At 44.2% G+C, this 14,414-nt stretch overlaps 1 protein-coding gene across 3 annotated transcripts in view; it reads right to left on the reverse strand.

Annotated features, from left to right (window-relative positions):
* Garnl3 (GTPase activating Rap/RanGAP domain like 3) overlaps positions 1–14,414 on the reverse strand; it is a 146,438-nt gene that overhangs the window by 58,867 nt on the left and 73,157 nt on the right. For all 3 annotated transcript variants that reach the window (XM_076845451.1, XM_076845449.1, XM_076845452.2), the window contains exons 6-9: positions 13,914–14,032; positions 10,997–11,061; positions 7,948–8,011; positions 3,968–3,994 (exon numbers count right to left, since the gene is read on the reverse strand). In XM_076845451.1, coding sequence (XP_076701566.1) covers positions 3,968–3,994; positions 7,948–8,011; positions 10,997–11,061; positions 13,914–14,032 — 275 coding nt within the window. The remainder of the gene's footprint in view (positions 1–3,967; positions 3,995–7,947; positions 8,012–10,996; positions 11,062–13,913; positions 14,033–14,414) is intronic.

Here is a 14,414-nt window from a genome sequence, read left to right on the forward strand (position 1 = left end):
AATCTGGGAGCATTAAGAATCTGAAAATTGGGCTGGGGATGTGGCTCAAGCGGTAGCGCTCTCGCCTGGCATGCATGCGGCCCGGGTTCGATCCTCAGCACCACATACAAACAAAGATGTTGTGTCCGCCAAATACTAAAAAAAAATAAATATTAAAATTCTCTCTCTCTCACTCTTTCTTTAAAAAAAAAAAAAAAAGAAAAAGAAAAAAAGAATCTGAAAATCTTGGAGTCTGAGGTTATGCTTCTCAACATTTTTCTGTCCTAACATGCCCGCAAGTCAGATTCACACCCACCAGTGACAGTGGTTTTCTACATAGAGGCAGGAAGAAGGAGGATGCTTTGGCCAACCCCTCTACCTGAGCTCTTCCCCAGCCCCTGGGATGGCAGCTTGTTCCCAATTATGCAGGTCTTGGCTCAAGCAGCAATTTTCAGAGAAATCTCCTGGGACAAATCTCCCTGGAGGCCACCCTTCACTCTTGGGACAGAGCCGCACACCCCACTCATCCCCACCAGGGCACCCTTCGCTCTGTAGCTCTTCTAAGGAACCTGAACACTCGTTTCTTTCCACCACCAGAGACCAAGTCCCCGCAGGAGGGATCACATACATTTTACTTTCCACTGAATCTGCAGGGCTGACCACAGGTGCCAGGACTTGGAGGTGAATTCATGTGAATGTATGTGTAATAAATGAGAAGAGACAAACCTGGTCAGAAATCACTCATTTTTCACCAGCTGCCTCTGGGTGATCATCTCTTCCTCACAAGCCAGTTTTGGTCAGTTTCTTAGAATTCTGTCAGGGAGCTCTGCTCACTTTGGGTTTCTACAGTTTGCCGCTTTTCCTTCATCTATTTTAGAAGTGATGACAGCTATCCCTTGTAAGAAGCTGTAACTCTTCCATTCTTGGGAGTCCCTCAAAAAGCATCTGTAGCAATTTGGATTCTAACAGATGGCCCCTGTGGAAATAACTATGCAGGGATTGAAGCAGTGGCTCTCTAAGTTGAGCAGGCATAGGGATGCCCTGGAGGGTTTGCTAGAATAAAGATTGCTGGTTCCACCCCTGAGTTGTAAGTCAGCAGGTTGAGATAGGGCCCCAAAGTCTGCATTTACCAGGTTTTCAGGAGGTGCTAGTGCTGCTGTCCAGGAAGCCTGCTGTGAGAGTCACTGGACTTCAGGAACAACAACAGGCTGTCAAAAGCCCAGGATTGGGTCCAGCCAAAAAAACCAGCCAAAAAAAACCAGGAGAAAAGGGTCAGGTCAATGATCAGAGCTATGGGCCATGAACTAACAGCCTGTTAGGATCAGAAGGGACCTGTAGTCCCTGGAGGCCACCCCTTCACTTACAGACAGGACAGGGAAGTCCAGGGAAGCAGAGACTAGGTACTAAGTGAACAGTAGGGGGCAGATCTGGAACTTGGGCCTCCTGACTTCTGACCACAGCTCTTGCCAATGTCATGCCACTGTCTTCTCAAGACGATTATGAGTTGAGCAAAGCTGAGAGCTACAAGCTGAGCTGTGGTTTTCAAAGTTTTATGGGGCTGTTCTGAGGCTGGCCATGCTACCAATTCTCTTTGCTGAGGACCCCTCTTGCTTAGGAGGAGACCCCAGAAAGACTGGTGTTGCAGGGCCTTTTTAAGTCTTCATCACATGGTGTCAGGGTCAGATTGCATAAGTACAAAGTCTGTAGGGCACAGAGGGTGCAGGATGGGGATGTTTGTGCATCTGAAGGCACAGGATCTTCAAGATCACTTATAGGCAGAGAGATTATGCAACCAAGTTTTCCAAGACAGCCCTGGCTTGAATCTGATTTGCCTGTTGTCCTGGTATTACTCTCAAGAGGGTACCAGTTTATTTGTTTGTTTTTTATTTTATTTTTTTGTGGTGCTGGGGATTGAACCCAGTGCCTTGTGTATGCAATGCAAGCACTCCACCAACTGAGCTATATCCCCAGCCCAAGAGGGTACCAGTTTAAAAGATGAATTATATGGAACCTTCTGCTTCAAATCGCCTTCAGATGCAAGGCCCTGTTAAATTCTTAAACTTTCTTATAGGTTCTTTTAGATACTTTGGTTTTTAGAATTTCTCAAATGATGTCCATGACTAACATGGAACTCTCATCTATTTCCAGAAATCAGGGCATCCCTCAATATAGTGACTTCTCATATTTGAGGAGTGTGTTTGATCTGGGCTGAACTGACCAGTGGATATTTTCCAGTTGTTGTTGTTTTCTGGTGCTGGGGACTTAACCCAGGTCCTCAAACATGCCAAATACACCCTTTCCCAGAGCTACACCCCAGCTCCTATCAGATCCTATCAGAATGAGCCACTCAACAGAACACCCTTAGTGCATCAAGAGGCTGGCTGCCATTTGGAGCACTAGATCTTGAAGGATGGAGGCAGCTTTCAAGGTCCCAAGAGCAGACCTGGGCTCCAGAGAGAGGTGACTGCTAAAGCACTCATTTGCTTAGTATAAAAATCTTGCTCAGACACAGAGACAAGGTCACATTTTTCATTTCTACTTGTATGGAACTTTTTAAAAAGTTTAAGCTTTAAACTTCATGAAACAGAACTTCCCATGCTTTGGAATTAATAGTATGTTAGGAATTATATTTCTTCTGCAAGAAGTAAAGTATGAGGAGAAATGAAAGTCCCAATGATTCCAGAAGAATCTTTTGGAATTGAGAAAGGATGGCCTTATTCAAAACTCCACACCTTGTTTCCCCTGTCTGGACTCGCTCTGTATTTCTAGGATTCCACTTGTCCCTAGAGTTCTCTTGCTATCCCAGTGTGTATTACAGCATGTTTTAAATGCCATGTTTTCTCCTGGGGGTGCCAAATAAAACATGGGTTTTGGGACACTGACATCCCTTTATCAAATAGCTAACCTTTCAGGAACATCATAGGTGCTATTTACTAACTTTTTTCCTGCCCATCTTTACAGCTTATCACTAGAATAGGCTAGAATTGGGATTAAAAGATACCAACTGATCTTAGCTGAGAAGCTATAGGATTGAATCAGAATGCCTGGGTCACACAGCTCTCCAAGAAGCTCAGAGGGACACCAACCATTGCTCAAATCTCTCCAAAGTCACCATAACAGGGCACTCTTGCTGCTTCAGGCAAGTATTCCCTTAGAAAGGAAATGACATTGAGAAACAGAGATCTGGCCTTCATAGTTCAGTCCAGAGAAGATTGGGACGATGGCAGTGCACTAGCATGGTTGGGGTGGAAGCAACTGAGAGGTGTTTGTTTCGGGGATATTTATGAAGAAGTATCAACAGGATGTGCTGATGGATTAGATATGGGGTGTAAAGAGAAAGATAGCTATTAAAGATTTCATCAAAGTTTGTCTGAGCAACTGGACAGATGAATTACCATTCATGGAAGAGCACAATATGCCTAAACCATCATTTATTTACTCATCTGCCTGTTGATAATATTTTGGACATCTCCTTCTATTAGATATGTGCTTAGAAAACCCAATGTATTCTTTTAATATATTTTAGTTGTTTATGGACCTTTATTTTATTCATTTATTTATATGCGGTGCTGAGAATCAAATCAAATCAGTGGTAGGCAAGTGCTCTACCACTGAGCCACAACCCCAGCCTCCAACGTATTTTTAAACAATGGGGCAATAGGACACAAAATCATGCAAATAAGTCAGGGATCTTATATATTTAGAATCTGCTTAATAACTAATGTACAAACATCCTCTTTTAATGTAATAGAAATTAAAGCCTCATTACTTACCTTGATCACAAGCAGACTAAGTAGTTTGATTGCTTTTATATCTTTATAGCTAGCAGCATAGAAAATTCTGAAGTATGCCTTGACCAAACCCCTCAGTCCAGTCTTCCTGTGGGAAGGACCCACACTGTAGACCCATGCAGAATCACCCGGAGGGGTGTCACACTGACACACAGGAAGCAGAAATGGCCAAACAAAGGCTCCATAAAAACACTCACCTCTTGTTCTTCAAGAACCAGCAAGTCCTGTCAAGTAAAGGTTTCAAAAGTTACGTGCATGTGTAGGGTCTCATTTGATTTTGGCTTTCTGTGGAAGCCGAATTTCAGTTAACTCACAGTTTTGCATTAAAACATTTTGAAAATAACAAGTTGTTTATGGATCTTTTTTGGGGGAAACAAAACAAAACAAAACTATGACCAAAGGCAGGAGGCAAGAATCTTGGGTTTGTCCCCTGTAACTTGCCTGACCCTAGGTCACGTCGACTCCTAAGACCCTCTCTTATGAGAGGCGTGGAACAGCGACCCTGAAGAATCCTGGCTTTGGATCCTTGCTCTGTCATGTACTTTAGTGTGTTTGGGCACAAGATATTTAGACCATTAGGGTCTCTGTTTCCTCATCCACTGCCCAAGGATAACACCGTCTTAACTCTGCACAGGTTGCTGTGTGTGGAAAGCCTGGTATGCAGCATAGATATAATCAGCCTCCGATTTCTTTCCTTATTATTCTCAGTCACTCCATATATAAATTTGTAGACTAATTACATGGGAGAACTTTTTTCAGAACTTCTAAAAAAGTAGATACTGGTTGATAAGTGGACAGCAACACCAAAGGCTCTAGCGGGGATCAGTGGGTGAGTGGAGGTGGGGGAGGACAGGCCTGGTGAGCCATTGCTGCTATAGGGAGGACAGGAGGGAGAGAGCCAGGGTGGCAGTGGAGGAGGCTGAAAGGACCCTTACCCTCCTTCTTGCCCAAGAGGAGAGGAGCTGTGTTCACTGGAGACCTGGCAACTCTGAAAGAACTCTGCAAGGCACACAAATCCCCATTTTATTTAACAGGAGGCCTTTTTTCAATCAGAATTATGTGATTTTGGTTACTTCTAAGTTTTGGGAAAAAATAAAGTTATTATGTATTTTTTTCTCATTGGGACATCTTAATATTTGCATGTCATCGTGCATTTCATTGCAAAGTTCTCTTCCCACAGTTTCTTTAGATCTTCTCAAGTACCCTGTGAGCAGTTCAGCTGTTCCAGAATCCCAGGGAAGGGTCTGAGTTAAGGTCATGAGGCCTGCCAGTAAGAGCTGGATCTGGGGCCTTCTCTTAACTGATGTGGGGAGTAAGACAAGGAGGCGCTCATGACTCGGGCTTCCCAATTGCCAAGATCCCAGCAAGTGTCAGGACTGGGCGTTTTGCCACCAGTCTCTGGCCTGGTAATGGGGGCTGTCCTTGGCAGCCAGGCTGCAGAGATCAGCTTTAAGCAGGAATCCTGCTGAGCTCTGGGGAGAGGGTCTCCACACTCAGCTACTACAGGGATGGGGGTGGGGAGGTGTCACAGGCTGCCAGGTTACATTTATCTTAAAGTTTCCTTATTTCAGATGACATTTCTTCAGAAGCAGGCACTCCTGCCATGTGTTCCTGCTTTGCTAAAGTTTACTTTACACGATTCAAGATTTTAAAATATTCTTGTTCCTAAAATTGTGAGCATCAGTTAGGTCCTCCTTTTGCTGTTGCCCAGTTGGTAATTTTAGCCTGGAAGTATAATCTGGTCTATTGGGAATGTTTCTTAACAGAGTCTGACTTTGGTATTTTTGATGATGTATGATTCTAATCATTAGTCTGGGGCTGACACTGATTTTTTTATACATATATGACTGACTGACTGACTTGGTAGAGAGTGATTTTATATACACTTTTTTAAAACCTAGAAATGTGGACTGGGATTGTGGCTCAGTGGTAGATTGCTCGTCTAGCACGGGCGGGACCCGGGTTCGATCTTCAGTACCACATAAAAATAAAGGCATTGTGTTGTGTCCATCTACACCTTAAAAAAAATGTTTAAAAAAAACCCTAAGAATGCTTTAAAAGCTCAATTTAGCCTTACAGATTTTATAAAACTCCTGCTCACCTAGGAGAGTCACACCACAACCAGCTGGAAAGAAAGCTGTCGGACAGAAGCAGAAGAAGCAGAGGCACCCAGTCTCTCCAACCACTGGGAGCTGGCTTAATAACACACTGTCCTGGAAAGATGTTGGTGGAGAAAAATGTCACAACAGTTTAGCAGCCATTGTAAGTAGCACCACTGCCCTCTCTCTTCGTGGGAGATGCCCGCTGTGCAGTTGGTTGGGTTCCTATTCACCCTCTGCGGCCTGTGACTGTTAAGAACTCTTTCCCTGTATCCCAAAGCTTGTTGCTCATGGGCTCCTGTGGGAATCAGCTGAGAGGCTGCAGCTGGAACAGCCTGGTGCAGAGCTAAGCCTCAGCCCTGCCAAGCACGCCCAGCACTGGAAAGAGGGAAAGCGGAGGCTCGTGAAGGACTCCTTCTACAGGAAAGTCACACGCTGTGGGGACAGCACGAAAGTATGGGGCAAGGGATGACAGAGGTGGGCAGATGGCTCTAGACCTTTCTTCTTGTCCCCTTTTACTCTGAAGAAGAGAGAAAGCAGATGGGGAGGGCCGAGCAGGGCAGTCTGTCAGCCAAAAGCACCACAGCTGACTCTGGGGGTTTTGGGGCCATCTGGGGGCAGGGATGGTGGCAGGATCACACCCGGGCTTGAAGAAGGAAGGGTTAAGACTCTGTATAATGAAGTGACAAAAGCACAAGGGTAATGACATATTTGCAATTCAAATGTGCTATAGTCACTTTAAAGCATGTCATGGCTTAAAATTGCTTAGTTTAACCCAATGCACCTATTTTTGACTGAGTTTTCTCCTAGGGCTGGGGCAGGGTACAAATACTATTTTAAACATTAAATCAAAATAAAAGATATGAAAATTCATGTCTTATGAATATTTGAGGTAAGCAAGGCTGAGAGCCAATGACCTTATCCTCAAGGCTAACCATGCCTTAGCTCAGGAATTCACGCCAGGGTGCTCTGCTCCCACCAGGCCTCTCGCTCTGGCTTATTTTCCCAAACACACAAAGCACAGCCCTCATCACCCTCAGACCCCACTGGCTCCCTGTCGCCCCCTGAATAGAACTCAAAACTGCCTCTCAGCTTCTTCCCTCGTCACCCAGTTACAGTCCCTTTAATCTCCACTTTGCCATATGATTGGTGCGCTGCTGGTGATGGCAGTGCACCTTATTTCAGATGACATTTCTTCAGAAGCAGGCACTCCTGCCATGTGTTCCTGCTTTGCTAAGGTCCCACTAACACAATTCAAGATTTTAAAATATTCTTATTCCTAAAATTGTGAAGAGAACTTTTTTCAGAACTTCTAAAAAAGTAGCTACTGATTGATTGGTAGACAGCAACACCAGAGGCTCTGGCAGGGATCAGTGGTGAGTGGGGAAGTTTTCAAAGCTAAGATGATTTACAGCTGCGAGACAGAAGTGTGGCTAGTATTTTCACATGAATCTTAACTAGATTATGACTGAACTTTTATTCCCCCTAAGAGAACGGGATAGCTTTCTGGGGACTCTGAATCCTCTGATACTCAGCACAGTTCTGAATGAGTAAGAGCACATGATCATTTTGTGTTTTTTTAATTAAAAAAAATTAGTTATAGATGGACACAATATCTTTACTTATTCATTTATTTTTATGTGGTACTGAGGATGCAACCCAGTGCCTCACACATGCTAGGCAAGTGCTCTACCACTAAGCCACAGTCCCAGCCTTGTTTTACTAATTTTTAAAACTCTCTTTCACATTCCACATGATTCTGTATCATTCAGGAAGAGATTGACTTTTAAGACCTTTCTGAACACACACTTTACTGGTTCATGGGTTGAGGACCACAGCTCAGTGGTACTCAGTCGTGGCTAGGTGTCAGCACCACTCAAGGAACATCTGAGAAACAGATTCTCAGGCTCTTCCCCAAACTCGCAGTATCTCAGACATGAGGTTCTCCCGTGAGGATGTTTTAAAAGCTACACAGGTGATTCACCCTGAACCCCAGCCTAAGCATCACAGCCCTGTCAGGCCTTTCCTAACATGGTGATTGGTTCTACACAATTATGGAGAACAAAATTTTTCATTACCTTTTGTATCTCAGGAAGAAAAATTTCTCTAGGGCCTTTCTCAAATTTGTCCAGATTCATGGCACTGAAATAGAATAGACAGAGTGAGCCACAGTGAAGTGGAGACTTAAGCAATGTGGAATGAATCTCAGCTCTCCAGAGAAGTTAGATAACATCTTCTAGATTCTAGAACAGCACGTCAGGCTTCTCTGAAGGGCCTGGCACACAGGAGACACCAATTAACAAATGAATGATCAATGAACAAATATGTAAAAGTCACCAAATACCACATTCTACTTTACCTACATACTGTCCCTGAGTGATACTCACATAGTAAGAGTGGGGAGGAGTCAGGAACATCTATTTTAGGTAACCTTTTAAAAAATTCTTATTTTAGTTTACTAGATTCTTCTTTTCATGTACTAGAAAAATGATGAAATGTAAATAAGATCAACTGACTTTTTTTCTTCCTTTGGTGACTGCTGTACCACACAAAGCAAAATATCCTTAAGAGTACTTTTTAATGTCTTACTTAGGACAAGAAACATGCATTTTCTCAGAGCTAAGTTCCACTAGAGGTAAAACAGGGAGGGTGAACTAGGTGATCTCTAAGGCCCCTTCCACCTAGGATGCCCATATTCAAGAGTCACAGGTAAAAGTAAGAACTAATATGTGAAAAGGACTTTCCATACCGGCGCCCACACCCCATTTAGTCCCCAGGAGGTGGGTACTGTTTTGTCTGCTTTAGTTGTGTGTGTTTGTTGCTAGGATAGCCTTGTGCATGGCAGGCAAGTGCTCTCCCACTGAGCCATGCCTCCTTGTCCCCATTTTAAAGGTAAAGAAATCAAGGCTCAGAAGACAACAGGATAACAAAGTCATTAAGGAGCAGAGCGAGGACTTGAACCCAGGCTTAATCTGATTCTGTAGTATTTATATTTTTGTTCTGGGCCAGGCTACATGGGCAATGACCAAACAGACTCCATCTTACCCTGAAACTTCATGTCATGTAAAAGCTGCTTCTCCCATGGGGAAGCCCTGCCTCTGTACCCATCAACAGTTGCTTAGCATAGCATGTTTGGCAAAGCAAAGTAGCAATTCTCATACAATGTAAAATTGTTCTCTCTTTGGTTTCCATTTTTCTTGGACAATGTACCCTGTCAGAGATCGATTTGTCCAGACATTAGTAACTGTTCTTTAACTTGTACTCAACTAGGGACGTTTTGACCCATTCCCCCTCCTGCTTATGATTTTAGATCTCATGGTGTTTGCTTATGGTTTTGAATCACAGCAATAACCACTTATGATTAATATGGTTTTGGACTGTAAAAGGTGTTTTCAAACCCCAGGAGGGGGTCGAAGGGTGTAGACTTGCAGCCTGCCCCTTGGCCCCCAGCTGGTGAATAAAGTTTCCGTTTCCTGCTTTAATATAGATTGCAATCTTGATTTTTAACATTTTAATTTCCTTTTAAGTTCTCAAGTTCATGTTTGTAACAAAAGAAGATAAGTCTACTTCTGTTGATGGTGACTGTGGAAGTTTCAGTCTTCCCTGAATTTAATACCTTGCTGCAACTTGCTCTGTCTGTGAGTGGTGTACTGAGTAGGGAGGGTGCTGCTCACATAACTAAGTGAAATTCTAACTAAATCAATTCTAGCTGAATTAACTACCCTGTCTTTAAACAAGGAAGAAGGAGCCAGAGTAACTTCTAGAGAACATCAACAACAAAAAAAGATTCATAGAAATCTTAAGCCAGGACTGGGGTTGAGGCTCAGCAGTAGAGCGCTTGCTTTGCACATGCGAGGCCCTGGGTTCGATCCTCAGCACCACATAAAAATAAATAAGTGAAATAAAGATATTTTTAAAAATTGTGTTAAAAAGAAGAAATCTTAAGTCAATATAATTCAAAGTATTACTCTTGGTAGCAAGTTAAAATTTATAGATCCTTAGAAGCAACAAGATAGTTCCATGCTCAACAAAAATGTAACCTCTCTGTTGATGCTTCTTTAACTCAGGCTTCAGACTGCTCCAGAAGAAAATCAGAATGCTTAGAGCAGACAAGAGAAGGCCTGCAATCTGAAGATCAAATCAAGTTTGAAGATGGAACATGGAAATTTTACTGTAAATCTTTACCCTTAACTGATGGAGTCAAGTCTTTCACTCCAAGAGGCATCCTGGTCAGTCAGACTTGGAGCTATGATGTGCTACCTGGGGATCCTGAAAACCATCTCCCACCACCACCTAGCTGTGGGTGAACAGAGGAAATCAACAGGCCCTGGGATCTGCATCATCCTTCGCCCAAGTCCTGGGGTCACATGGACTAGGTTTAAATCCCAGCCTGGCAGTTTACCAGCTGTGAGATCTTTGCCAATCCCCTCACCTCTCTGGAGCTCCAGTCCCTGATAAGCAGATGAAGACAACTACAGATGTACTTCCTGGAGCTAGTCACAGGTTTACCAAGAGAACACCTGAAAAGCATTTAGCATAGTGCCGACAAAGGAGCGGGTCACTAGGATGTAACATCCTAGCTAGGGAAAAAGGGACAGCTCCATCAGCACGGTGGCATTCCCCTGGGGGGCTGCCACCCAAGCATGGGAAAGATATGGAGGGAGTGGGAAGATGGGGGCATGGAGAGGCAGCTGGGCAGGGAGCGGCCAGATGTTCCAATCATTTCACTTTCTGTTTGGCGAAGAATAAGCACATTCTCCTCAGAGCAGTTTTTGCTGACATCTGGGTTTCTATTTCAAAGTAGAAAAATGAAAGGAAAAATATTTCTTGATTTTTCTTTCTAAGACTAAAGTGTCCGAGTGAATGCACAGAAAAGCATCAGGCAACGAATGCGCTGGAGAGGCCTGAGTGGCGCCGGAGCTGCTGGGCCTGGGCTGTGCCCAGCTCCACCCCATGTGAGTTTCAAGCTGGGACTTCTCGCAGGAGCCTCCATTTCCTCCTCTATAGAATGGGGGTGAGGGCACCTGCCCTGTGGGGCTGCTGTGAAGGCCTCGTGGGGGACGGGGGACGCTACAAAGTGCATTCCAGGGAAAACCATTGTGTGGGTTTCAGCTCATCCGTACTCACCTTAAGATGGACTTCACAGACAGAGTTTTCGTGGGGCTGTAGGGAAGGCATATTTTCTGCGTACCCTGGGAAGTAAAAATGCTGAATCAGTGAGGACTGCGGTGACTCCCATCTCTGAGAAAGCCCTGCCTGGGCACTGGAAAGAAGCCATGTCTGGCCTTTCTTGGGCTCCTTCAAGGGCCATGTTCAGAAATGAACGTGTTCTATGCTGGAATGAACCTTGCTCTGGCTGCTGGCATCTTCCACTGTCCCACCGCCCCTGCACACTCATGGATTTGAGCACGACTTTCCACACAGGGATCCTCAGCATCTTGGCACTGTGGAGGGGAGCTGAGCCATCTGCCATGGTTGGGCTAAGTGTCCCCTAAAGGCCGTGTGTTTAAAGGCTCGGTCACCGGCCTATTGTGCTATTGGCAGGGGGTGGAACCTTTAAGAGGTGGGACCAGACAAGGAAGTTAGGACATTGGGCTGAGCTTCTGAAGTGGACTGTGGGATGTTGATCTCTCTTTCTCCAGAGGTTCCTGGCTGCCATGAGGTGAGCAGTTTCCTCCATCTACCTACTCCTGCCATGATGTGCTGCCTTACCGTAGGCCCAGAAGCAATGGGGCCAACTGACCATGAACCGAAACCTCCAAAATTGTGATCCAAAACCTATTTTAAAGTTGATTGCCTCAGGTATTTTGTTATAGTAACAGAAAGCTACCTAAAACACCATCGGAACCAGAGGAGAAGAGGGTTTTTTTTTTTTTTTTTTTTTTTTAATATTTATGTTTTAGTTTTCGGCGGACACAACATCTTTGTTTGTATGTGGTGCTGAGGATCGAACCCGGGCCACACGCATGCCAGGCGAGCGCGCTACCACTTGAGCCACATCCCCAGCCCGAAAAGAGGGTTTATTTGGTCTCTGAGCTGAGAATTGGATAAGCCTCCAAGATCATAAAAAGAAAACAGTCTCCACTTGACAACAAGACCCACATACAAGGGCTCCAACTCAAAGATTTTTTTTTTGGGGGGGGGCGCCTGGGGATAGAACCCAAGGCCTTGCACATGCTAGGCAAATACTCTGCCACTGAGCTACATCCCCTCCTCTTTTTACTTTTGAGACAGAGTCCTACTAAGTTGCTGAGGCTGGCCTCCAATTTGCTATCCTCCTGCCTCAGCCTCCTGAGTTGGGATGTTATGACCATATCTGGCTTCAAAGACTTCTTGAACCAGAAATCACCTGAATCTTCAGAGGTTCTTCTTATGGGAAGAATTTTTGGTTATTTGCCCAAAAGAGAAAGAGTTATCCAAAAGAGAACACTGAAACTAGATGAAACCAGAAGGCTGTAAGTAGCAGCCATAAAATAAAAAATACATATAAATAAATAAGTAAGTAAGTGCAAAGTTGGTCAGAAAACCTCCTGCCCACTGCTCTGGATGAAGACACTGTTACTTCTCACTAAGGTGCACGCACTTGAGGAAAAACTGGCATGCAGTGCCCCAATGTGGTCACCTCCAACTGTTGCACAGAGTACTAATGACAGGACCCAACCCAGTTGGCACAGGAAGGGGGACATGCCAACATTTCTCTGTAGGAAATAATTTCACAAGACTTCACACCAAATAGATTTTCACCCTAAATCTGCTTCAAAAAGAAAAAAATTCTGAATGTACCATAAAAGTTTATATAAGGTATTTATTAATTTACTCAACAACTTATTACTAGGGCCCTGCCTATGTGCTAAGCACAGAGCTAGGTAGTGGGATAATGAGGACAGAGAAGACATCTTCCCGACTTCCATGAACTCGGTCTAGTGGGCGAGGTAGTAGGAATCAAAGATTTACACATAGAATTAATTATGTGCAATGGTGACAGCTTGGCTCTGCTAGTTTCTGCCTGGTCTACTACCAGCATGTGGCCTCAGCCATGTCATTTAACCTCCCTGACTTCGAGAGCATCTATTGAGATAATATACTTGGAGGACTTAGTATAGTGCCTGGCATGTGCTCCATAAATATTGGATTTGATTACTATTACTACTCCTGTCTTAAATCACTATAAAAAGCTCCTAGCCACAAAACTGTGTGGTGACTCCTGGACATTCTTCTGGGCCTTTTGAAGTTACTAATTTCTTGCTCTGTGTGTGTGTGTGTGTGTGTGTGTGTGTGTGCAGGCGCATACTGTTTCCAACATACCATATGTTGTCTTTGAAAAATTCTTCAAGAAGGAAAGGGAAAAATACCAAGAAAAGAAAATGAAAAGAATGAATGAAAGACAGAGGTCAAATATAAGGATTACTAGAAGGGGAATTCAGGAGACAGGAAAAAAAGCAGCCATCATGAACATGACATAAGAAACTCTCCTGAGCTCAATGAAGAGTTGCACCTGCAAATTGAAGGGTTTCCTTTCAGCTCACTCCCCAGCTGGGTGTTTGGAAACTACCACAGGCAGTGGCTGCCTGTCCAGTTAAATCTAGAGCAGTTTTTCTAAACTGCTAGACTGATAAAAGTGTTAAACCTAAAAAAGATTCTAGAAGTGGAGCTGATGTGGTGGTTGGCCGAATGCCCCCTGGGGCAGGAGCACCACAGGGCTGTACCCAGGTAAATGCTGTGGAATTTTTCCAGTACATCTTTCTCCTTTAGCTGAAGGTGGGCCGGTTCACTGCTTTCAGTATTAAAAGTGGCTAAGGTGAATGAACTGATATACTTCATAAAATATAGTTCTGTATTCTCAGAGGCCAAGACGGAGGCAAGTGACTGTGTCTGATTAGTGGTTTATAAATAAGGGAAGGTTACTGTTAAACTCAGAATTGTGTAATCCTGAAATACCCAAACTGAAAGAACCTTGTAGGAAAAGGCTTACCTGAGCCACCTGGACAATGAGGCTTGCGAAACCCTGGACTGGGAATGACCTGTGTGCGAGTCAGGTACTTACTGTTTTCCTCCAAAGAATTGCACGGTATTGAGGGACACGCTGATTGTTCTGGTCAGAAAGGGTCACTGACAAGAAGAAAGGGCTCTTCTCTGCATCATTTCCGATGTAATTCTGGTGGACTGGAGAAGAAACAGGTTTAGAATCCAAGAGCGCAACTCCTTCTTCTAGGCAGAGAGGAGGGGACCCTGTGGTGGTGTCCAGACTTTCCTACACGTGAGCTCAGGGAATGATAATCCCAAGCCCAACATGGGACAGAACCTGTTCACTACCTGATAATCATGCCTGTGACTGGTTCAGGAATCAATCCTGAATCAAATTCCCCTTTCCCTTGCCAGTGACTGGCTCAGGAGTGAACACGTGACCCAATGTTGGCCAATGAGAAAGAAGGAGAAATCTGATAAGAGATTTCTAGAAAGCTTTCTGACTCAAAAACCTTCTTTTGGATAGATGTCTAGATGTGATGATTGAATTACTACTGAAACCACCTTGTGATCCTGCGGA

Source organism: Callospermophilus lateralis, chromosome 2 (genome assembly GCF_048772815.1).
Source record: "Callospermophilus lateralis isolate mCalLat2 chromosome 2, mCalLat2.hap1, whole genome shotgun sequence".
Taxonomy (NCBI): Eukaryota; Metazoa; Chordata; class Mammalia; order Rodentia; family Sciuridae; genus Callospermophilus; species Callospermophilus lateralis.